General features: G+C 50.0%; 1 protein-coding gene across 2 annotated transcripts in view; it reads right to left on the bottom strand.

Moving 5' to 3' along the window:
* Positions 1 to 24,991, bottom strand: part of IPO8 (importin 8) — a 2,228,954-nt gene that overhangs the window by 584,671 nt on the left and 1,619,292 nt on the right. For both annotated transcript variants that reach the window (XM_069628533.1, XM_069628532.1), the window contains one exon: positions 406 to 531. In XM_069628533.1, coding sequence (XP_069484634.1) covers positions 406 to 531 — 126 coding nt within the window. The remainder of the gene's footprint in view (positions 1 to 405; positions 532 to 24,991) is intronic.

Below are 24,991 nucleotides of genomic sequence, written 5' to 3' on the forward strand. Positions count from 1 at the left end.
TTCACACAAATAATTCCATGAATCAGGCTGTTTGTCAAGAAGGCTTCCTTGATGGAGATGGCTTGTAAGAAGATAGAGGTGGGAGGTAAGGCATGACCTTTAACATTTAATGTGTACAATATAATTCTATATCACTTTGAAAAGGAGAGTGGTTAATTTGTATATACACTTTTGGTCAAATTTCTTTCTTGGGCTTTCTACTTCTCATTAAGTATGAACAACTCATGGAAGGGGAGCTGAAGAAAAATGCTTTGAAAAGGACAGATCTCCCTCATGCTCATCAATAAAAGAACACATGATACAGGCTGTCACTACTATACAATGAGGATTTTGGTGATTAATATTAAAAGCAGCTTATTAGCAAGACAACAACAAAACAGGGTGAGTAGGCAAACGCAAACATACCTGTAAAATATTCAAAGCAGTCCTGCTGAAACACTTCAAATAAAATACCTAAAAGCTGCCACATCTGAGGAGAAATCATCTGGCACGTCAAGCTGAATGCCAAATTCAGGATTTCTTCATAAAACTCTGAAAGGAGCAAAGAGAAATAGAGTTTAGGTTCATCGAAGAAGCTTTTAGCAGCAGCTGTCATCTAAACCTCATTTGGAGCATAAGATTCAATAATTTCGACATGCATTCTAATCGAGCCCTGCCCTCGACTCCAACCTGCCAGGGCACCAAACCGCACAATAAAAATGGCAGTGGTTTTGGAACCCAACCTGTGATGCAAAAAATAGGACGAGGGGCCTGGATGTATGAAGTGTACAATTGAGTTAAGAGATACAGATTCGGCTATTACAAGTATGCACATTGAGATCAGCAAGCACCCCGACACTTTTTTTCAAGGGATTAATGCAAATGTGTAAGCAAATGCCTCAAAACTGACTTAAACACAAGCATGTTGTTTGAAGGTTGAACAAATTGAAGAATGGGTTCATCCGACCCTTGTTATGTTTAGTTTATGAGTTAGACGGGGTAAAGCATAGGTGGGCGGGTGTTGGAAATTCAGAGTGGATCCCAATGGCCCCCTATTTTGGGGTAATTTTAACAAATATTCATTATCCCGTTAAAGGCTGTGACCTGCAATCAAAGGTTACTTGACATTAACAGATATAGGTGAAAGTTTTCACAAAGGGATGCTAGAATGTGCGTCATTATTGGGGGCCCGGCTTTGATGATGTATCCCTTGGCTACTCAGAAACAAGTTTTAGAACTCACGCAAAGTGACAGCCTTTATTTAAAGAAATAAAATGTCAATGCAACTTTTTTCCATAGTTACTTTTAGTTCACTATGCCAATTACTGTTGGTCTTTTGTGGTAAAGAAAGGTACAGAAAATGTAAACCTACAACTTAGATATTAAAGCACATGCAGTTAGGAACATATAAATTGGTGAGGATGCTAATCACTATCAAAATCACTTTCATACTTATCCAACAAGAAAGCTATAAGAGGCACACTAGATGTAGTGACTGGCGACTGTACTCCTCCATATCCACATTCCCCCCGGGGTTCGGAAAAGTCAGGAGCTGGGAGGTATTTAGCTCCTGCTTCTAGCCTAGTAGTGCCTAGTTACCTTGAAACCAATAGTTACCAGGAGCTACTTTTGGTTCATCATGTCAAATGGTGGCCTACAGACATATCTTTGTGATATGGACCCAGTGTTTTTGGAAATTTGTCTAAATGGTGCTTTAGGACATATATAATGGACACAAATTGAAAGTGTGTATCTCATGTGGCAGTTAGATATGCGACCCACTAAGTAGGAGCTCCTTGTTACCCAGGATAGCTCCCGTTGTCTGTTAACCAGAAGCGACTTTTATCGCCTGCTCAACAAATTCTTATTTCAAGCTCTGTCCCCATAGTATGGGATATGCCAACATTCAGACTTGGTACTGGAGCATATACAGTGGCCACTACTCAATTCAATCCATATCAATTCACTAAAGCAGTAACGCTGGTCAGTCCACTGGGTGGTCATGGGACACTTCCGAAGTAGGCACGGTTCCCTGAGCAGGGGTCGGGACAGGATATTTCAACCAGTCCATGGTACGAAGCACCAAAAAGGGCCTTTCTGAGATCAGGACGGAGGTGCAGGGCTTCACTTGGACTTGCTGGAGGTAATGGTGGTCAGCTGCAACAGTGGTCCTCGGGTCTTCAGCACATGCACTTCTTACAAGGCGTGTTGGGTCCAAAAACAATCTCTTGAATGGCTACATAAGTCGTCCTTTTATAAAGGATTTGGACTGGAATCGGCACCAGGTACACTAATGGCAAAGGTCTGTACCATTCAAACTGGCAGGGATTTTCAATCATGGACAGCCACTGGCCACACCTTCTGCCCAGAAATCCACTGTGGCTTGGATGTAAACTCGGTCCAGACAGACCCAGTCTCCACATCCAGCCATATAGAGGGCCACTTTGGGAAAGCAGAGACATTTACGGGGGGAAGGGCAATCCATATATGGCAATTCGGATCCCATAGGGGAGGAAGAAATCCAAAGTAAAAAATGGGCAAAGGAAAGGTGAAAATCTTGTGTTACAGCCTTTTTAAGAGTATGTGGTTCTCTTTATGGAATTACACTGTAAATTGCAAAAGTGCACGAGTAAAGAGTAAAAAGTCAAAAACTCAGTAGAAAAATATCTGCTGCAACCAGCCCACCCTGAACACACTGTAAATGTAACTACAAAGTTACCAAAGAAAAAAGTAAAAGGTTATAACGTATCCTAACCACACCTTACTTTAAGAGTTTAAGGTGATGTGTACAAGAAATCCACTGAGGAACACAGTCTCAGTACTGATAGTCTTAGGGACTGATCAGCTTCCCGCAAAGAAAGTACAGCCGAGGGCTTTACTTACCTAAAAATAGTCACGTCATCAAACACACAAAACGTTAGGATGTCCCATAAATATCGATGGGAGAAAAATTGCAAAAATACTTTTTTTAACTAATGTCTCCAAGGATTGAAACACAGACCAGGTGAACCCCTCAACCATAGAGTACCTCCCTTCTCCCTTGGCTTGTGTGGCAACAGTGAGTGGCAACAGTGAGTTCATAGCACAGCACATAACAATAGAGTTGCAGTTCCCATTAAGGCTTTCGACTTAATTTTACTGGGCAAATGAACAAGTTACTTTCTTACCTGGTAACGTTCTTTCGATGGGATGTTCCGACGACGTATTCCACATCTATGCCAGGTAATCACCACAGCTGTGCTGCTTGGGAAAATTTTCAGCATCTGCGTCCTTCTTCGATGACGTCGATACGCTGTCCTCGAGGCCCTCCGTCGAGCCGACGTCACCGGATGTTATAAGTAGGACGCACGACGTCCGCAGCAACAGTTGTAGTTTCTTCCCAGAACATGTGGCATCAATATTCTGCCAGTATGACTACAGAAAGCCTTGCGGAAACGGAAGCTGCAATCGCATAAGAAATTCTGTAGAGGGGCAAGCTGGGAGGGTACGATGTGGAATACGTCGTCGAAACATCCCATCGAAAGAATGTTACCAGGTAAGAAAGTAACTTGTTCTTCGAAGGGATTGGTTCCTCCGACGTATTCCACATCTATGACAGACTCCGAAAAGCAGTACTAATGTAAGGAGTTGGGAAAAGAATTTAGAATTTTAGAATGCCCAATTAAATTGCAGAATAGAGGACCGCCTTGACAAATGCCAAATCTTGCCCATGGATAGAATCCAGGGAGTAGTGTTTTACAAAAGTATGGAGAGAGGCCCATGTGGCTGCTTCACAAATGCTACGAATGGGAACACCCCTCTGCAGGGCAGTAGAGGCAGCCACACCCCTAGTAGAATGGGCCCGTAAGCCTACCGGAGGGTCCTTACCCGCCAAGCGGTAACATTCAGAAATTGTCAAGATAATCCATCTAGAAAAAGTCTGTTTAGTAACAGCTTGTCCCAAACGCCTTTCAGCGTATCCTACAAAGAGCTGATCGTCCACTCTGACCCAGGACATGTGTGATATGTAGAAACAAAGCTCTCCTAGGATCCAACCTATGGAGCCTCTCCTCTTCCTTACAAGGATGTGGAGGAGGATAGAACGCCGGAAGAATGACCTTCTGGCTTAAATGAAATTCTGACACGACTTTCAGAAGAAAAGGACGAACCCTAAGGACAACCCTGTCCTTATGGAACACTGTGAAGGGTGGCTTAACGGAAAGTGCCTGCAGCTCACTCACTCTGCGAGCGGAAGTGACCGCAACTAAAAATACAGTTATCAAGTTCACCAGTCTCAAATGACAAGAATGTCAAGGCTCAAATGGAACTCACATTAGGAATTTTAGAACTAGGTTCAAATCCCAACCGGGCACCTGGAAAGGTGAGGGTGGGAACACATTAGTGAGCCCTTTCTGAAACTGAGAAATCAAAGGAATTTTAAAATAAGAACACTCCTCAGACGAGCGCTTAAATATGGACAGCGCCACCAGGAAACCTTTAATGGTACCCACTTGCAGGCCCTTGTCGGCTAACGAAAGCAAAAAAGACAGAACCACAGGAATGGCACATGAAAAAGGATCCACATTCTTAACGCTGCACCAGTCGCAGAACTATCTCCAATGGCAACGGTACAGGGACTTTGCTGCAGGCCTTCTGGCTGAAAGCAACACCTCCATCACGTCTTCAGGGAGGGCCCAATACTCCTACCTCAACCTTTCAGAAGCCAAGCTTGAAGGTTGAGGGACTTGACCACTGGATGGAGAACCTGAACCCCCTCCCGTGAGAGCAGATTGTCTCGGTTGGGAAAATGGCGTGGAGGGCAGATGGACATGTCGAGAAGGTCTGGGTACCACGTTCTCCTGGCCCATGCCGGAGCAATGAGGATCATTCGGGAACCGAACCTCCGTAACCTCCGCAGCACTTGCGGAATGAAGGGGACTGGAGGAAACGCGTGCAGAAGTGGGAAGGACCACTGCACTACGAACGCATCCCCTAAGGATCCTCTTGGAGGAAATTCCTGCGAGCAGAATATTTTGCACTTCCGGTTGACACTGGTGGCGAAGAAATCCACTTGTGGGGTCCCCCAAAGGGCAAAGATCTCCAGGAGAATCTCCTGAGCCAGCTCCCACTCGTGAGACCGTGCTCTGCCTGCTCAGAGCGTCCGCCGCCACGTTTTCGTCTCCGGCCAGATGAACTGCTGAGATCGAAATATCCTGCTGGATGGCCCAGAAACAGAGCTGCAACGCCTCTCTGCACAGAGGGAGAGACACTGCCCCCCCTCTTTTGTTCAGGTAGTGCATGGCCACTGTATTGTCCGTCAGAATCAGGACAGTCTTCCCCCGCAGAGACGGCAGAAAAGCCTTCAGGGCTAGCCTGATGGCCCTCAGCTCCAACAGATCGATATGGAGTCTGGACTACGACGGAGCCCACCAACGACCGTTGACTGTCAACTCTTTGGCATGAGCTTCCCATCTCATGAGGGATGCGTCCGTCACGATCGTCACCTCCAGCCAGGATAGCCAAAATGGAGCCCCCTTCATCAGATTGCCTTTCGACAGCCCACCACAGAAGATCCTGGGCGACCGAGGGCGGCACCTGAACGGGATCCGACATCCTGCCGGAGGACTGTGACCACTGCATCTTGAGAGCCCAATGCAGAGATCTCATCCATAGACTGGCCTCTGGCACCAGGAGAATGCAGGATGCCATGAGGCCGAGCAACCTCAAGAACTCGAACGCCGGGAAACTCTGGGCATGTTGAAACTTGTCCACCATCTGCAGAATGTGATGAGCCCTCACCTGAGGAGGAAAACACAGCCCCAGGGATGTGTCGAACACTGCTCCGATGTACTCGAGCCGCTGTGTTGGCGTCAAATGGGACTTCTTTAAATTGAGGGAGAAGCCCAGCTTGTGAAGGGAGTGGCAGGTGACGGACAGATGGTCCAGGACTTGCTCGGGAGAGCTCCCCCTGATCAACCAATCGTCCAGGCAGGGGTAGACGTGAATCCCCCCCCTTTCCTGAGATACGCTGCCACCACCACCATGAGCTTGGTGAAGACCCTCGGGCGGAGGTCAATCCGAACGGCAGGACCTGAAACTGAAAGTGCGAGTCACCAGCCGCGAACCTCAGGTACTTCTCGTGCTTGGGATGAATCGGCACATGAAAGTAAGCATCCTTGAGGTCGAGAGACACCAACCAGTCCTGAAGTTGAAGGGCCTGGAGGACTTGAGAGAGCGTAACCATCTTGAACTTGTCCTTCCCGAGGAGTTTGATCAAACCGCGCAAGTCCATGATGGGTCTCAACCCCCCCGTCTTTTTTCAGGATCAAAAAATATGGGGAATACCATCCCTTGTTCCTCTCAGTTCTATGGCACCTTTCTCCAGCAGGGATTTGATTTCCTCCGCAAGTAGCGGATCCAGACTCTCCAAAGAGCGATTCCCTGGTGGATTGTCATGAGGCCTCTGCCGGAAAGGAAGACAGTAGCCATGGGCTATGATCTCCAGAACCCACACATCTGAAGTAATGGCACGCCAGTCTACAAGATGCTGCGCCAGCCTTCCCCCAACCGGTGAACCATGGGATATGGCCTCATGACTGAGCTGAAACGACTGTGGCAGTGCCTGAGGGCAAAGAAGCAACTGCTCGAGTGGCCTTGGCACCTCGAGTACCCTGTTTTCCACCTCTGGTACTCCTACGTTGGCCCATTCGATTGGCCGCTCCCCTCGATCTACCAAAAGACGAGTAGTATCGAAAGGAACCTCCCCTCTATTGCTGTCCCCTTGTACGAAAAGGCAGAGGTTGGCGAACTGCAGCGCTCAACGACTTTGCTGCAGCCTTTGAGGTCTGCAACCTCTCAAGGCTCTCGTCAGCCTTGCTGCCAAAAAAGATGGACACCATCAAAGGGCATGTTGAGAAGCCGGGCTTGTACATCAGGAGCAAACCCCCGACTTCCACAACCACGAAAATCTGCGCATCATGGTGCTCACCGCCATGGGCCGGCTGACACACTCTGCCATGTCCAGACCCGACTGAATGGATTCATACATGGCATCCTTGCCATCCTGAACAAGGGCAAGAAAACCACCCCCTTACTCCCCTTCGGGAATATGTTCAGCCGCCAAAGACACACAATTCCACAGAGTGTGAGTGAAACGTGCTAAGGCACACACGGAGTTGGCTGCCTGTAAAGCCATACCCCCTGAAGAAAACACTTTGTTCGCCCAGCCATCAAAACGTTTGTCGTCCCTATCAGGAGGGATGGTAGGGTACGACGCCTGCTTTGCCGGGGCCGTAGCTGCCTGCACCACCAAACTCTCCAGAGTGGGGTGCGTCGTCAAGTAGCAGGGGTCGCAACTGGCAGGACGGTATTTTTCGGCAACGACTTGCTCACTGCCGGGATACTCTCTGAAGCCGTCCAAGCCGCCGCCACCCTTCTCTGTAAAGCCATATGAAATGGCAGCTCCGGGTCAGTGGGTGGACCTTAGTCAAGGATATCTGTCAGGTCATCCTGCAGAAAATCCACTGGTGGCGCAGACCTCGACATGAGGCATCTGTAGGAAGATTCAGCATGCGTACCAGGCTCAGGCCTGCCAAACTCGACCTCTGGGGAGGTATCAAGACCACTGGCATCGTGCAAAGACTGACGCAGATCTTCCAACTGGCTATTGTTAGGCAGAATCCTGTGCAATTCCCTTGGGGAACACTACAAAAAGATTAAGACGACAGGAGTAAGCAGTAAACCCAATTGGTAGCAGTCTGTACCACCCAGATTTACCTGGTAGCTGTGGCTGAGCAGTCAGACTTCTCTTAAGAAGAGTAGGGCAGTATATAGAGTATACACTCTATGTCCCGGGAGGATAGCTCAGCGGCAGCGTGCGCGTCTTGGAAGCAAGACGACACGAAGCAACAACAGGTTCGATCCCCGGGTCCGCGCTTAGAAACCTCTGGGTGTTTAAATATGTAACTAAGACAAAAAAATCAACACAACTAAGAAAAACAAACAATTCCTGTAACAGCGCCTCGATGCCTGTGGGCTGTGTGAGCGCTTTATAAATGTTAAATAAATAAATACACAATAGGGCTAAAAACACAGTAGAGCAAACAAACACTGACCAGAGCTTTGTATAAAAAGTACATAATTATTTATTTAAAACACGCTTTAGGCAATATACTAGCACTCTAAATCAAAAGCAAGTTAAAACAAAGTCAGGTAAAGTATACACACCTCCCTTGATAAGTATCAGACAAGTCAGAGTTAAAACACCACGATTTGTTAAAACAGATATGAGCGCGTAACCTGATGGCACTTGTTAGGGAGAATTCTCTCTTTAGGCTGAATTTCCTGAATCCCAGTGATTTGGCCGAAGCCAAAATTATCGAGGCCGAAATGACCGAAACCAAAGTGTTCGAATAACCACACACACACACACACACACACACACACACCCCCCCCCCATAAAGTATAGTGAGCGGGGCAATGCGGGGTACACCCCCGCAGCCGCCGTTTTTATTAAATGCTACCACCAAAGAGCATTTCAACCTAAACCAAATTTCCTAACCTAGTGAGTCCCCCCAGCAGCTTTGCTGGATTTCTGGAGTTTGTTTTTTTCTCCTGCCAAGAGTGAGACTCTTTTCCTCCCACTCTTGGACATGATTTATGGTGTTCCTTTGACTGGTAATGTGTTTTATGGGTTATGGGGTCCTTTACTCCATAGGGTCTCATGTGTTTTTACGATGTGTGTTACACAGCATCCTCCGTGCAGTAACACCGGGGTGTCATAGTGACACCCCACCATAGACTCCATACCCTGGGACTGACTACTGTCTCCCAGGGCATGTAAAGTCACCATTGGCTTTACTAGTCCCAAATTATTAACGGAAACCAGTACAAACCATCATATTGTGGACATACTGGTCGGGGCAATTCGATTGCCCTGGGGTCTGTTAGTCGAGGGGGCACGTCTCCGTCCCCCCTGATCGAGTTTTGGCTGGTTGCAGTGGAAACTACTTTTTATATTCGACCGCAAATATTTCCCTATGGGATTTTCCCATTGTTCGTGGCTACTAACTTTAGTTATTTAATTCTCATAGCCTCGAACATACCGCCGGTTTATTTATTTAATATTAATTCGCCGGTTGGTATTTTTTGCCAGGACTCGATTCTAAAATGGCGTTTGTGTTCTCTTCTGTGACTCCAACCCAAGTCGAGCCCTTTGTTCCACTTTTTGGCGGGCTTCTCCACAGAAGCCTCCAAAAGTGGTGCCACTCTGTCTGGGTACCACAGGGGATGTGTGGGAGGGGGTTTAGGCACTCTGGACTGAGTTACCTTGGTAACTCAAGTCGCACTCTTGTGTGATTGGCCCAAGTGATGAGCCGGCCGGCTCACCACTTAGCATGTTTGATTGACAGCTAGGCTGAGTGAATGGGGGTATTCTGCATAAAAGCAGGGCTTTTGGGACTGGAACTTCAGAAGTCGATACAGGACCTGAGAATCCGACGAGGGAGAAGCTGAGCCGACCTACCACGACGACACCACTGGTGGAGCCCTGCGGAACCGACTCACCACTTCCCGACAACAGAGAAGATCTCCCGGCTGGAGAGGCTTCTTCCCCTGACTGGTGGGCACAACCAGTTGACCTTCTTTCTTCGCACCACAGACCGGTTTGTGATCGAACTGCCCGTGCCAAGCACCCCGGCAGCCGGATAGCCACTTACCACTGGACCGCGAATCCACGGACCGCTCCTTGTACCCGAGAAACTCCACGGCTGGTTTCTTCCCTGGCAGTGCAATGTACTCCTGTCTTCCTCCCCGACGAGATCCTCTCTTCCCCCGGACGAAGCACCGACTTGCATCCGCTGCCAGGAACAACTGCCCCCGCTGGAGTATTCTCACCACTTTAAGGTACCGTGTCCGCCAGGCCTCCCTTTCTAAAGATTGCTACAAGGTAATAATAACCCCTTAACCTTCTGGTCTGGGCTGGCCGCCTTGACCCTCTAACTGGTCTCTTTCTTTGGTCCAACGCTTTTTGAACCTTTTCAAGACTTTTGTGCACTGCAACTGTGTGACCTTGGACACATTTCGTTTGGATCCTCTTAAAGCGGATCCGGCCTACTGACTCTAAAACTCACGGTGTTACTTTGCCTTCCCCTCTTGTTGTGTTTGTGAAAGAGTGTTGGGATCTGTTTCAATTTATTCTCTGCTTTTCTCTCCCTTTTTAAAACAAATTATTAGAGTGCCATCTACGTTAAGCGCTCACCGCTGTCTGAAAATAAGTGGGGCTTTACTTAAGACTTGTCTAATATTCTTTTAAGGGAGTGTATATCTTTTAGTGACAGTGTTTTTGAATTGCTTACTATTAGTGCCTGTGTGTTTTTCTAGATGTGGTTTTAAATAAATAATTATATCTCTTTTACACCAAGCCCTGGTCAGAGTTTACTTGCTCTATTGTGTTCTCTTGACCTATTGTGAATACTCTGTATACTGCCTAACTCTTCTTGAGGGAAGTCTGACTGCTCAGCCACAGCTACCAAGTGAATTTGTGTGGTACAGACTGCTACCAAGTGGGTTTACTGCCAAACACCTGTAGTCCTAAATCTTTTGCAGTGGTCCCAGAGGGAACTGCACAGGTTTCTGCCTAACAGCACTCCAATAGTTCAGTTAAAGGAAGAGAAAAAGGCAGAGCATAGAATTAAAACAGGTCCCAACACTTTTAGGAGTTCTCAGCAAGGGAATAAAGGCAGTATATACGGTAGAGGCAAAGTTCATAGGCCAGGCCCACTTTAAATGGAGCAAAGCGAAATGTGCCCAGGATCACACGGTTTAAAATGCACTAAAAGTCTTTGCAGAATGTTCAAAAGAGGTTGGGGCGATTCAAGAAGGTAAAGTTAGAAGGTCTGGGACCAACCGAGTTGGAAAGCCAAGGATTTAAGGGTCACCTGGGGCAAACCGAAGAAAGGGAGGCCAGGCAGGACACAGTACCTGAAAGAGAGAGGAAGCTCCAGCGGTGGCAGTTGTTCCTGGCAGTGGTTGCAGTTCGTTGTTTCGACCAGCGGAAGAGAGGATCTCGCCTGTGTGCACAACACAGGGATGAAACAAGACGCGGAGTTCGTCGGTAAAAGGTGCGTTCCTTTTATTCGCGGTCAAAGTGGTGAAGCTTGGCTATCCGGCCGCGGGGGTGCTTGGCACGGGCGATTCGACCAAGAGATGTCTTTGGAAGGCGAAAGGGGTGAACTGGTTGGTCCCACTAGCTCAGAGGAAGACGACTCGTCCAGTAGAAGATCTTCTCTTGTCGTCAGGAAAGTGGTGAGGTAGTTGCAGCAGGGCTTCACCGGTGGTGTCGTTGTTGCAGATGGCTCAGCTTCTTCCCTCTTCGGATTCTTAGGTCCTGTGGCTACTTCTGAAGTTCCAGTCCCAAAGGCCCTGCTTTTATGGAGAAAACCCCCCATTCAACAGCCTAGCTGTCACTCAAACATGCTAAGTGGTGAGCCGGGCGGCTCACCACTGGCCCAATCAGAACAGAGTGCGACTTGAGTTGCTAAAGCAACGCTTCTGTGGAGAAGCCCGCCAAAAAGTGGAACAAAGGACTCAACCTTGGTTAGAGTTACAGAGACGGACACAAATGCCATTTTACAAAAGAGTTCTGGCAAAAAGACCCACCCGTTAATTTAATATTAAATAAATAAACCGGCGGTATCTTTAACATTGCACCAAAAAGTGGTGTGTTTAAAATCAATGGGAAAATCCCATAGAGAATATTCCGGTGGAATATTTTGCGTGGTAACCACTGCCACCAGCCAGAAACTCGACAAGGCGGGACTAGACAGTGCCCCTGGAAAACAGACCCAGGGGCAATATAATGAACCCCTTCCAGTACTTCCACAATATGATGGTTTGTACTGGTTCTGTTCACAATTTAGGACTAGTAAAGTCAATGGTGACTTTACATGCCCTGGGAGACAGTAGTCAGTCCCAGGGTATGGAGTCTATGTTTGGGGGTCACTATGACACCCCTGTGTTACTGAACTGAGGGTGCTGTGTAACACACACATAAAAGATAGATGATACCCTATGGAGTAAAAAGAAAACCCCATAGCCCATAAGCACACAAAGAGTCAAAGACATACCTCAAATCATGCCTAAGAGTGGGAGGGAGAGAGTCGCACTCTTAGCAGGAGAAAAAAACAAACCCCAAAAATCCAGCAAAGCTGCTGGGGAACTCACTAGGTTTGGAGAATTAGCCTTATAAGAGAATTATCCATAACAGCTATGACCAGATAACAGGTCGTCAGTAACCTCATCTGGTACCAAACCTTCCTCAGACCCTTCATCCACCTCAGAGATATAATCCAGAGGCTGGAAGAAATCCCTGGATGAGGGCACAGAAAAAGGGTCAAATACAGGCCTCACTGACTTCTTCAGGGCCTTCCTCAGAATTTCCACCAATGCACGGGTACCTCCGGTAAAGCCTCCACAAAAGGTATCGAGGGCTTCAACGGAATCAGCGTCGACATCGAGCGTGGCGCCGATGGCTTCGACAGAAGCCTCGAGGGCGGTGCCCGAGCGTGTCCTTCGACAGCCTTGGCGCCGATAGCTTCGACGACTTCCTCGGAGGCGGAGTCTCGAGAGAGTCCCTCGACGGACATGGCGCCGATGGCACAACATCTTCTTAGAAGACCTCACAGGTTCTGCCAGTCTCAAGGGCGTCAAGGACCGGGACCTGGAGCAGGCATGGCTAGAGCGAACCACCTTGTCCGATAGGGACCTCGAAGGCTCCCAATGATCGCGCCGACCGCCCGAGCCCGAAGGTGGATGAGCGGTGGCCCTAGCACGTTCCCTGCTGGCTTCTTTCGAAGGCGCAGACGGAACGGAGCCCTGCGATTGGAAAATCGCCATCATCTCCGTACGAAATGCATCCCATTCCGCAGGAGAGGAATGCTTGTTGGGACAAGCAACCCGCCATCTGACGGAGTCCTCGGATGAGGACGGGGAAGGCGACCGGTGATGGCGCTTTCGCGAGTGCCTCGAGGAGGCAGAGGAATGGCGGGAACCACTCCGGGACCGAGACCCCCTGGACTTAACGCCGACGACGCGGAGAGTCGCCCCTCGAATCATCGGTCGAAAGCCCAGCGGATTTCGACTTTCGGGGTTTGGAAACCCTAGCTACAGTAAGCTTCTTCTTCCGCTCCCGCAAGGCCTTTGACTTTAACGACTGGCAATCGTCACAGTCATCGGTGGCGTGGTCCTCGCCGAGGCACCAGAGGCAGACGTCGTGCGGGTCCGTAAGTGACATCTTGGAACCGCAGTCCTGACACTTCTCGAATCCCGACCGTGGGGTAGAAGAAGACGAAGACATGGTATCTTCACAAACACCAAGTTCGAAGAACCGATAGAAGTAACAGAAGAACCGAGGTGCGCCGAGATCTCCGAAGGGAACATGTTCGCGGAAAAAACAGAACTGAGGCTACGGGTGTCGTGCATCCTACTTATAACATCCGGTGACGGAGGGCCTCGAGGACAGCTTATCGACGCAGGAAATTTTTTTTCTGAAGCAGCACAGCTGTGGTGATTACCTGTCATAGATGTGGAATACGTCGGAGGAAGCAATCCCTTCGAAAAAGAGGTCAGGAAACTGAAACCAGAAGGATGTAGGCTAGGTTTAACCCCGTCATGATGAAAAGCTCTGTCTAACTTCTCAACTTCACAGCAAAATGTTCTCCTGGCACATCCTTAGCCAGTATACCTATGAAGAATCAAAGGTTCATGAACAACAACACAAAGAAGTTCTATACCAATCCCACCCTGCATTGAAGTTCCAAGAGGATATCAAAAAGGTAGAGGGTTTTGCCATACAAAACACTTTACATTGCATTATTCTTCTGGCAGGCGAATGCTGAAGTTTTATTGTTCAGGGTAATATGCTTATGGCGAGGAATGGTGGAGAGCATCAAAGGAAGTCTTCAGGACCTACAGGATCTCACCGACAGGTCTAGCTGAGACCAAACATCTAGTCATGCAGATGCTCGGATCTACATATGCAGCAGCAAGGAAGATTTCCTTGAGGGCTGAGGTCCGTTGCACAGCATGGCTCCAAGCCTCCAATCGACCCTAAAGGAGCTCTTCTGCCTTTCCATATACGGACAGTTTAAGTGCAAACGATTCACTATCATTGCCAAGTCTCTCTTACTTATATCCAAATCTGCATCTAAGCCATCCAGTTCAGCATCAACTATTCAGTATTTTGAGATGAGGATCAGTCACCTTCAGTGTTTCCGGGACCAATTTTCTGAACTGAAGCATGCGCCAGTTAAGCTTGTCAGTTGGGGCCAAAGTTGCCTCAGGGTTTCCCCTCAGCACAGCAGGTCCGAGACATCTTGGTGGAGACCCACAAAATGTTTTTTTTAATGTATTATTTATGTATTTATATACAGAACGAACAATGCTCTTTTGATTAAAAAAAAGAACGTACAGTAGATAAGAAATCAAATTTAATGGGTAGCAGTGAGCTTCTTACAATGGGGTGGGTTTGAGAGGCATTCTGATCAGTTTGTGGCGGGAGTAAATGGAACAGTCACCGGGTACGATGCATAAGTGGACATACATAAATGAAGGAGAACCAATATTGGACATTTTTAAGTGCATCTGGGCGGTTCGGCCAGCTGTGCTCAGGATGTGACCATGATGGGTGAATTGCTAGAGTGGAGGCATAGGAAGTGAGGGACAAAGGCAGGTTAAAGGCGAGGGGAAAAATGTTAGCTAGCAGGCAGATAAAACATAGGTTAAGAGGGTAACTCGTAGGCAAGAAGGTAGGCCTTTAGTTTGGTTTTTAACAAATCCTTCTGGACTTTTTTCTTGGATATCTGGGGGAATAGAATTTCATGCAAGTGGAACAAGAAGAGAGAAATAGTGGAAGTGAGAGTAAGCAAAGTGGAGGGGGGGGGGAAGCCACAAGGGTAGTCAAGGAGGCAGAGCAGAGATTACGAGAAAGCTTGTAGAGTTGGATAGAGGATAGATACAGTGGTGCCTTACCATGGATAGATTTGTGAACAAGGAGAAGAAATTTAAATCTGGCCCTGTTTTGCATCGTCAGACATCCAGCCTGGTGGCAGTACGAGGAAGTAGGTGTGACATGAGAGAGTTCAAAGAGAGTCCTGGTAGCGAAGTTAATGACCTTGTCGAGAGGACAGAAAGCATAGTTGGGGAGACCAAAGAGGATGCTGGCACAATAGTACAGTTTAGAGAAGACAAGAGTGGTTATGTCTGGCATGCCACTCCCAAACATACTACTGGCTCCAGAGCAGCCACTTAAGCAAATGTATTTGCAGCTGTGCCTTGAGCATAAACAGGATGCAGGTGGCCATGATTCCAGAGGAAGCAGGAACGCCAAGCCTGGAACCTTACTCGGACTGAAAGAATAACACCATCTGTGAGTTGTTAGCAACAAGCTACTCGAGAAGGAAACTCGCTCTCTGCGCGAGTGGCCTGTACTGCTCTAATAAGATGGAGCGACTGGGATGGTGAGATCTGTGATTTCTTGAATTTTAGGGAGAAGATAAAGCATGTAAATGCCACAGTAGCGGTACAGATGTTCCCACACCAACTCAGAGGACCTGGCTCGAAAGAGCCAATCATCAAGGTAAGGGAAGACAAGAATATTCTCACTCCTGAGACAAGCGTCCAACACAGCTAGCAGCTTGGTGAAGACACTTGGTGCCTCTAAAGTGATGACCAACTGCCAGCACACAGAACGTGCTAAGAACCTCAAATGCCTCTGGTGCTTCAAGTGGATCAGCACATGGAATTAAGCAACTTGAAGGCCTCGATACACAAGCCAGTTCGGTAGTTCAGGGGCCTGGAGGTATCTTTGGCAGGTATACATTCAAAAGCCACAGATCCATAATGGTACACAGACCACCTTCCTCATTTGGCACCAGAAAACAGAGTAACACCCTGTCCCTCGTTCCGAGACAAGCACCCACTGAATGATGCTCTTTTACAAGAGAAGGAACAAGTTACTTACCTGTAACTGTTGTTCTCCAGCATGGGTCTGGCATGGATTCACATGCTCATGAATATTCCCCGTCGTCAGGCTGGGAATCCTCGGTAAAGAAAAAATCAGTATCAGTTTTGTTTCTGATCTGTCTTCCGTAGTAGTAACCAATCACTGATCTCTGCGTCATACTGACCACAGCCAATGACTGCCATCTCCCTAAGCCCCGCCTCTGGCAGCCATCTTCAGATTTGGTAGCACGTGAAGTGGCAGTTAGACCAAGTGAAGAGCCGCAGAGGGGTAGGCGGGAGGGTTTGCATGTGAATCCATGCCAGACCCATGCTGGAGAACAACATTTACAGGTAAGTAACTTGTTCCTTCTCCAGCATGGGGTCTGGCATGGATTCACATGCTCATGAATAAAAGAATACATAGCAGTACACACATGCACAACCATGGGAGGTGGCAAAGGCCCAAAATTAAGCATTACATCCAAAACTCAACATTAAGCAATTCTTACCTCCTCACCAGGCTCACCTTAGGCGAACAGGTTGCGCAGCACTGCTTGGCCGACCCTGGACTCCTCCCTGGAATCCCGATCGACGCAGTAGAATTTCGTGAAGGTGTGCGTCGACATCCACGTAGCAGCCCTGCAGATGTCCAGCAAGGGCACACCAGATAGGAACGCCGTGGTAGCTGCGATCGCTCTGGTGGAATGGGCTCTCAGACGGCCAGGCAGCGGTCGGTTTGCCAACCGATGACAGTACATCATACAGCCGGAGAGCCATCTAGAAATGGAAGCCTTCGAGAGAGCCTTCCCCTGATTGACAGGTCCAAAGTTCACAAAAAGTTGTGACGTCTTCCGAAAACTCGTTGTGCGGTCCACGTAGAACTTCAGCGCTCTAGCCACATCCAGCAAGTGCAAAGTCCTTTCAGCCGGCGACGAAGGCGACGGGAAGAAAACAGGCAACACCAAGGGTTCGTTGAGGTGGAAGTCTGACGGCACCATGGGCATGAAGGAGGGGTGCGTCCTGAGCACTACCCTCGTGTCGTGAAAAGTCAAGTATGGGGGCTTGCAGGAAAGGGCCTGGATCTCTCCCACCCGTTGTGCAGAGGTGATAGCCACAAGAAACGCTGTTTTCCACGACAAGAACTTCAACGGAGCTGAGTGCAGAGGCTCGAACGGAGGTCCCATGAGCTTGGTCAGCACCACGTTGAGCTCCCACGCCGGGGCCGGGGCCTTCACCGGCGGGAACGATCTGAACAGTCCCTTCATGAATTCTTTCACCAGACGATGAGACCACAAAGACGTCCGTCCCATGGTTCTGGTGTATCGGGAGATCGCAGCAAGATGAATCTTGATGGAAGCGTGCGCCAGTCCAGCCTTGGCCAGCGTCAGCAGGTACGGCAGTACTTGAGGAGCCGTAATCCGTAGAGGGTTAATCTTCTGTGCGTGTCACCAGACAGAGAACCTCTTCCATTTGTGTCCGTAGCATTTAAGGGTTGAGGACGCCCTGGCCTTTGCAAGAACCTCTCTGCAGTCGGCAAACTCTAACGGTGCAGGAGCCAGGCCTGCAAGTTCAGCGACTTCGGGTCGTGATGGAGGATGGCACCTCCTTCCCTGGAGAGAAGATCCGCGTCCACTGGCAGCTTGATTGACGGGGACGCTGACAAGTCCAGAAGGTCCGGGAACCATATCTGCCTCGGCCACGCAGGTGCGACGAGGATCATCCTGCACCGTGACCTCTTGAGCTGGTTGATGAGCTGGATCAGCAGCGGCAATGGAGGGAACGCATATAGGAACAGGCCCTCCCAGGGGAACGAGAAAGCATCGTCCATGCTCCTCAGCTGGGGAAACCTGCTGGCGAACCTCCGGCACTTGGAGTTCGTCGCAAACAGATCGATCTGGGGTGTGCCCCACCGTCGGAAGAGGCGGTCCACTAGATCCTGTCGTAGTTCCCACTCGTGGCACGAGCGCAGCTCTCTGCTGAGCGAGTCGGCGATGGTGTTTTTTATTCCTGCCAGATGAAACGGCACCAGAAACATCCCTTGGGCGACAGCCCAATGCCACAGATCCTGCGCCTCCTTGGACAGGGCTGGGAATCTGGTACCGCCCTGCTTCCTGATGTAGAACATGGTGGTGGTGTTGTCGGTGAAGATCCTCACCACCTTGCCCTTGAGGGACGGAAGAAAGGACCTGAGGGCCCAAAACACTGCACGGAGTTCCAGGACGTTGATATGGAGGGACTTCTCCGTCGGCAGCCAAAGGCCCCTCGCATGCAGATTTTCGGTGTGCGCTCCCCACCCTTCCAGCGAGGCATTCGTGGTCAATGTCTTCTGGTGGCCTGGGGTCTGGAAGTCCATGCCCGCCGTCAGATGCGCGTGGGTGCCCCACCACCAGATCGCTCGTCGGAAGCTCTCGTCGAGTGTGATCCTGTCCTCGAAGCTGCCCGTCGTCTGGATCCAGCGAGCGTCCAGGAACTCCTGTAACGGGCGCATCCGAAGCCTGCACAGGCGGATGAGATAAATGCAAGAAGACATCATTCCGAGGAGGGACTTGATGGACCTCACCCTGGCCGTGTCCGCAACCAGCATCCGTTGCACCTTGCCCAAGATGGTCCTCGTCCTTTCCTCCGACGGAGAGGCCAGAAGCGCCACTGTGTCGAGCTTCGCTCCCAGAAACAGTGTGTCTTGCGCGGGCTCCAGGTGGGACTTGGCGTAGTTTATGGAGAATCCCAGGTCCGTGAGTAGTTGGACGGTCCTCGCCGTGTGCTCCGCGGCGAGCTCCTTTATCTTTGCTCGGATGAGCCAGTCGTCCAGGTAGGGGTAGACGTGGATCCCCTCCAGGCGCAGCCCCGCCTCCACCGGTGCGAGGCACTTGGTGAACACCCTGGGTGCCGACCTCAATCCGAAGGGAAGGGCTCTGAACTGGTAGTGACGCCCTTGGACCACGAATCTGAGAAACTTTCGGTGTCCCTTTAGGATGGGGATATGGAAGTAGGCATCCTCCAAATCCAACGACGACAGGAAATCGCGCCCTCCTCCAGTTGACCCAGGACGTGCTGGAGGGTGACCATCCGGAACTTCTGTGCCTTGATGAATTTGTTCAGTCGTCGTAGGTCCAGGATGGGACGCCATCCTCCCGTCTTCTTCTTCACAAGGAAGTATCTTGAGTAATCTCCAGAGCCCCGAAGCCTCTTTGGGACGAGCTCGATGGCGCCTTTCTTGAGCATCGCCTTTACCTCCAAGAGAAGTTGAGGGACGTGACGTTCCTTCCTGGCCATGGGGGGGGACGCGCGGGCACTTCTTTAGAAACTCGAGCGTGTGACCCTGGGCCAGGGCGTCCAGCACCCAACGGTCGGTGGAGATTGACTCCCACACGCTGATGAAGCTCGCCAGCCAGCCTCCCACTGGGGTGCTTCGGTAGGGGCCCGACCCCACGGCCGGTTCAGTCCTGCTTCGACGAGGCTTTGCCGCTTTGTCTTCCTTGGCGACGACGGCGGGGTCCGCCCGACTTGCCTCGTCCCTTGTAGGCTTCCTGTGACGACGAACGCGCCGCTTGACGATAGGTGGAAAATCCGCCGCCGGAACCTTTGGAGGCACCCTGCTTGCCTCCACCGCTCCGAAAGGGCGGCCGTCGTTGCTGGAGAACACCAAGAGCCCGGCCCGTCTCTGTGTCCGTCTTGATGGCTTGTAGGGAATCGTCCACTGTTTTCCCAAACAGGTTGCTCCCGTCGAACGGCATGTCCAAGACTCTGGTCTGCACGTCCTGACGGAAGTCAGTTGCCTTGAGCCATCCACGCCGTCTAAGGCACACGCCGTTGCCCAACTGGCGAAATCCAGTGTCAGCGATGTCTGTCGCTATCGTAATGGCATGGTCCGACGCCACTTCTCCTTCCTGCAAGATCTCTAGGGCCTCCACCCTCTTGTCGTCTGGTAAGAAGTCCAGCAGGGGGGCGATTTTGTACCACAACTCGTTGGCAGCCTTAATCGTCGTCGCTGCCGATGAGATGACTCTGCATCCCATCGTGTCCAATTTCTTTCCCTCGCCGTCTGGCGGGGAGGTTGACGTAGAGGCCGAGGCCCCTCCCGCTTTCTTCCTAGCCGCCGCGGAGATGACCGAGTCCGAGGTCGGCTGTGCCCGAAGGCACAAGGGGGCCGCGTCCGGGACCCGGTGCTTCTTCTCATACCGATCCCTTCTCGCCGGCGTTGTGGATGGGTTCTTGAGGAGGGCGAGACCCTCATCCCAGATATCGTCCAGTAGAGGTACATCGAGGACCGTCTTCCTCTTGGTCTCGCGCCGTTGATAAAGGAAACCTTCCTTCTTCTTCTCTTCCGGGCAGAGCTGGAAAAGCTCGGATGCCCTGGCGATCATGGCATGAAACGATCCAATCTCGTTGGGCGGGGAAGCCCGGGGAGGAGGTGACGACGGGAGATCCTTGTCGTAAACCTCGTCGTCTGTACCCGTCGCGGCCATGTCAGTCCCCGTATCATCCCCACGGGTCGTGGACGGGGAGGAGGGCTGAGCAGGGCGCGATGGTTGAAAAGGAGGTGGAGGATGAATCCTCCTTCTCTTAGGAGGAGGGCTCCCAGAAGGGCCTGGCTCCGGGTCCCCCGTCGGGAGCGGTTCCTCCGTTGGTGGTAACGGCAATCTCGTCCTTATCTCCGAGCATAAGGACTGTATAGCCAACAAAATGGCCGCCGAGTTGTCTTGCGGCACTGGTTGAGGGGATTCCGACGGGCGGTCAGGAGCCCCGTCGGCACCCTCAACGTTCTCGTTGTCTCCTACGTCGGGGTCCCTCCCGACGGGCTGGTCTTCTTCCACACCAACGCCGTGGCTTAAGACTTCGATCAGCCCCTCCTCAGAGGTTGAGGCCGAATCCACGACGACCTCCTGCCCCCCCCTTTTTCTTCTCCGGAGGTTTCACGGGGGTCCTGTCGATGGGCATGAAAGAGGACTCCCTCCGCGGTGGCAGGGAGACTCTGGGCCCCGAGGTCGCCACCACTGGTGTAGCCTCCACAGGCTGAGCCAGGGCCGCCGCGACTGTCTCGATAGAGGCCTTGGCCAGGTGGATCAAGGCTTTCACCACCTTAGGTGCGCTCACCGCCTTCTCCTTGGGGGGAGGGTCACAGCCTCGCTCCCCCTCCGATGGGGCCTTCGAGCTCGACCGGGGTCTCTCCAGGAGCTTCGCCGGGTGTTCAGCCTTCCTCTTACCCGAGCCAGAGCGTTGGCTCGTGGTTGATGGGGCCGGGGAGGATGCGCCCTGCCTGGCGCCCGTAGAGCCCGTCCGTTCGGCGCTCCCGGTGCCAGCGGACTCGCGGTGCTTGGCCTTCAGCTGGACCCCCATCGCGGGGCGCCCTCAAAGGTCTTAGAAGACCGCTCGGACTTCTTCTTCTTCTCGCCCGACGGGCTCTTCCCTTCCAGCTAGTTGGCGAGACGCAGATGACGGTCCTTCATGGTCCGCTCCTACATATTGCCGCAAAACGCACAGTCCTTCTCCACGTGCGTCTTGTCCTCATGCAGGCAGTAGAGGAAAAGGGAGTGTTCGTCCTCCTTAAAGACATTCTGAAGCTGGCATCCAGGGCAGACCCTGAACAGCTTTCCGGGCGTCGAGCTTCCCTTCTCCTGGGCCATGATCGAGATGGGTCTGAGAAACTTCTGGAGTCCTCCAAAAGCGTGGCTCGACGAAATCTTCACCCTTGAGGGGCGTAGAAGAATCCTACATGGGTCCCCGTTGATTGGATAAAGAAACGGTGGAGCTTGAGGCTCTTTTGACCGAAAAAGAGAACATTTTCCTAAGAAAAAGCGCGAAAAAAGCACTAAAGCTCGAGAGCAATAGCACGAGGATCCCAACACTTGAGCGTGCGGTAAAAATCTGAAGATGGCTGCCAGAGGCGGGGCTTAGGGAGATGGCAGTCATTGGCTGTGGTCAGTATGACGCAGAGATCAGTGATTGGTTACTACTACGAAAGACAGATCAGAAACGAAACTGATACTGATTTTTTCTTTACCGAGGATTCCCAGCCTGACGACGGGGAATATTCATGAGCATGTGAATCCATGCCAGACCCCATGCTGGAGAACCCTGGACCACTTTCAGGAGGAGAGGACTCTGTGAGGTAGAGGGATGGCAGTTGGGCGCACGATGAACAAAAGGAAGACACTCTCTCTGCGAACGGGCCTCTAAGGCCCATTCATCGGAAGAGGTCAGGGACCATTCATTGATGAAAAGGGACAATCTCCTTTCTATCGCAGAAGAGTGCACAAAGTCCAAAATATAGTGGTTTTGAAAAGGAACAGCTGCAGGGACAGCAGAAGTCGTAGATTTCCCCCCCCTCTCGGGGAACCTCTGCCCCGGCTGTGATGAGGGAAGCACCACTGGCACCATTAACCAGAAGGCACTTGACCCCTGTTGCGGTGGGAGTTAAGAAGGATTTCTACAATGTGTCCTAGTGGATTTTAGGAGGTCACCCTAGTTATGGTTAACCGGAAACTCTGAGCAGTTAGCCTAAACCCAACCAAGGTAAACGTGGAGAGTAGTCAAGTCTATTCTCAAGAGTGTTTGAGTGGGGTCAGGGGCCACACAATATAATGGACCAAAATTAAAATTAGATAGGAATGTGTAAAAAATACCAATATATATTTTAGGCCTTTAAACATAAAAAAATGAAACTAGCAGGTGATATTGCACAATGTGTTATGTCATGAGGATTTATACCACGCACCACTGCCATTTGCATGGTCTCCAGGCGCTCACGTTGCTCTGTAAGAAAAGTGGGTGGGTTTGGTTAGTGAGGGAAAAGGGAGAGGATAGAGCTTGTGCTCTTCTGTTGATGCTTGGAGAACCAGGAGGAACTGGTGTCTTGTGTGTGAGGTTTCTCTGTGTGATTTGCTGTGTGTACTGGACTAATAGTTTCCATAGGGGTAACATCCAGTGTCCGGGTTGTTTGCCGTTTTAACTATTTGTTTTGTGGCGTGGTTAGGGGTGGGTGGTATGGTTTGTGGGGGGTGTGCATTTTTATGCTTGTCTAAGTGAGTTGAATAGCAGGTTTTCAGTCATTTTCTGAAGGTTAGGTAGTCTTCCGTAATTCTTATTCCCTTGGGTAAAGACTTCCATAGTTTGGCTATCAGATAGGAGAATGCAGTTCCTCCGAATGTTCTTTTCTTGTAGTTTTTAGTTTCTATTTGGACGTCATTGCTCGATCTTAGGTTTCTTTCTAGTTGGTAACCGTGCATTTTAGTTTGGAGAAATTCAGCTCTTTGTCCATGTAATGATTTGTGGGCGATACAGAGAGCTTTACAGTTCATGCGTTTTTTTTTACTGGAAGCCAGTTCAGACTTCAGAGGGCTGGTGTGCTGTGGTGGTCTGTTCAGTTTAGTCTCAGGAGTAGCCTTACAGCAATGTTTAGGATACGTTGCAGTTTTTTTGTGAGGCATTATGGCATTCCAAGGTAGAGGCTGTTTGCATAGTCTAGTCTTGAAAGTACCAAGGTGACGATTGTGAGGGTTCTGTGTGGGAAGTTGAGGTAAAGGAGTATCGCTCCTATTATTCACAGTAGGTAGAATATTTGTTTTGCTATTGCATTGACTTGTGGTTCTACAGAGAGTTCGCAGTCCATGAGGATTGTCAGTTTTTTTTTTTTTAAATCACTGACAATATCTCTGGGTTGGGTCCCATGCATGGTGGCCGCTCAGATGTGTCTGCGTTGCATTGTCCTCTGCTGGGGATATCATTATTTCTGTTTCAGTTGGATTTAGTTTAAGATTGTTGTTAGCCATCCGCAAGTATCTGTCAGTCAAGGATGTCATTTGGCGGTCACAGTTGCGACCGCTGTGGTCTCCCTTGCTACCCCTAACCCCCCCCCTTTCTTTTTTTAAAATGTAAGGACCTGGGCTGTGGCCAGCGCCATGTGGCTCTTTGTTTCTGGAGTGGCTGGCTCTCTTGTTCACGCCTCTTAAAAAAGCAGGGGGTTCCACAAGTGTAACACTTTCAGCAGCAACCCTATATAAGAAAGAATAGGAATAACAAATAATTGTCTTTCTGGAATTCTATACAATAATTGCTAGACTCATTAAAGTTTTATTTCAGACACCTTCAGGGGGTGAGTCACTGATATAGTCTGTTCTTAAACACCTCAGCCTTTCATCCTTCTGATGTTGATAAATGAGTACCAACACAAGTTGGGTGATTATATATATAAGGGATACATTACTCACCGTAATCGTATTTCTGATGCTTGTATCTGCTTAGATCACATGCTGTGCATAGGCCGACATCTAGTGGAAGCTGCGGAGTATTACAGTTTGTTTTTCGAAGTCGAAAAATGGGCGTCGACACAGGGCGTGCCAGTAATACTATCCCTAGTGTGACGTCCCCTGTACCCATGATCCCTCACGCGTCTAGGATCCCCAGATTGTGTTTTTCCTGACATGAGGTAGCATGAGGAGTAGCGTGAGTACAGATAGTCCAAGCAGATAGACAGAAAGGTAAGACTACAAGCAACCATGCGCCTTCTCTCGGAGGGGAGGAAGGGTGGGTCGCATGTGAATCTAAGCAGATACAAGCATCAGAAATACGATTACGGTGAGTAATGTATCCCTTCTGAGGCTTGTGGAATCTGCTTAGATCACATGCTGTGCATAGATTAGCGAGCAGTACCAGAAGAAGGAGGTGGGATGTGAGAAGGGTCATGAGCAAACAGGTGTCTTAGAACCGCTTGTCCCACTTGTGTATCTGCCTTGGAATGAGTGTCAATGCAGTAATGCTGAGTAAAAGTGTGAATAGAGCTCCAAGTAGCTGCTTTGCAAATGGTGTCAAGGGGAACATTTGCAATGAAAGCCAGAGTGGCCCCAATGCCTCTGGTAGAGTGGGCCCTTGGCGTAAAAGGCAGAGTTTTTTCAGAAAGAGAGTAACACAGCTGTATACAGTTGATAATCCACTTTGAGATAGCGCCCTTAGAGACGCGATCCCCCTCTCTGCCTGTAGCTACGGAGACAAACAGTTGATCTGTTTTCCTTAGCGGTCTGGTTTTATTTACATAGTA

The sequence above is a fragment of the Ambystoma mexicanum genome, chromosome 12 (assembly GCF_040938575.1).
Source record: "Ambystoma mexicanum isolate Mex_15411 chromosome 12, UKY_AmexF1_1, whole genome shotgun sequence".
Lineage (NCBI taxonomy): Eukaryota > Metazoa > Chordata > Amphibia > Caudata > Ambystomatidae > Ambystoma > Ambystoma mexicanum.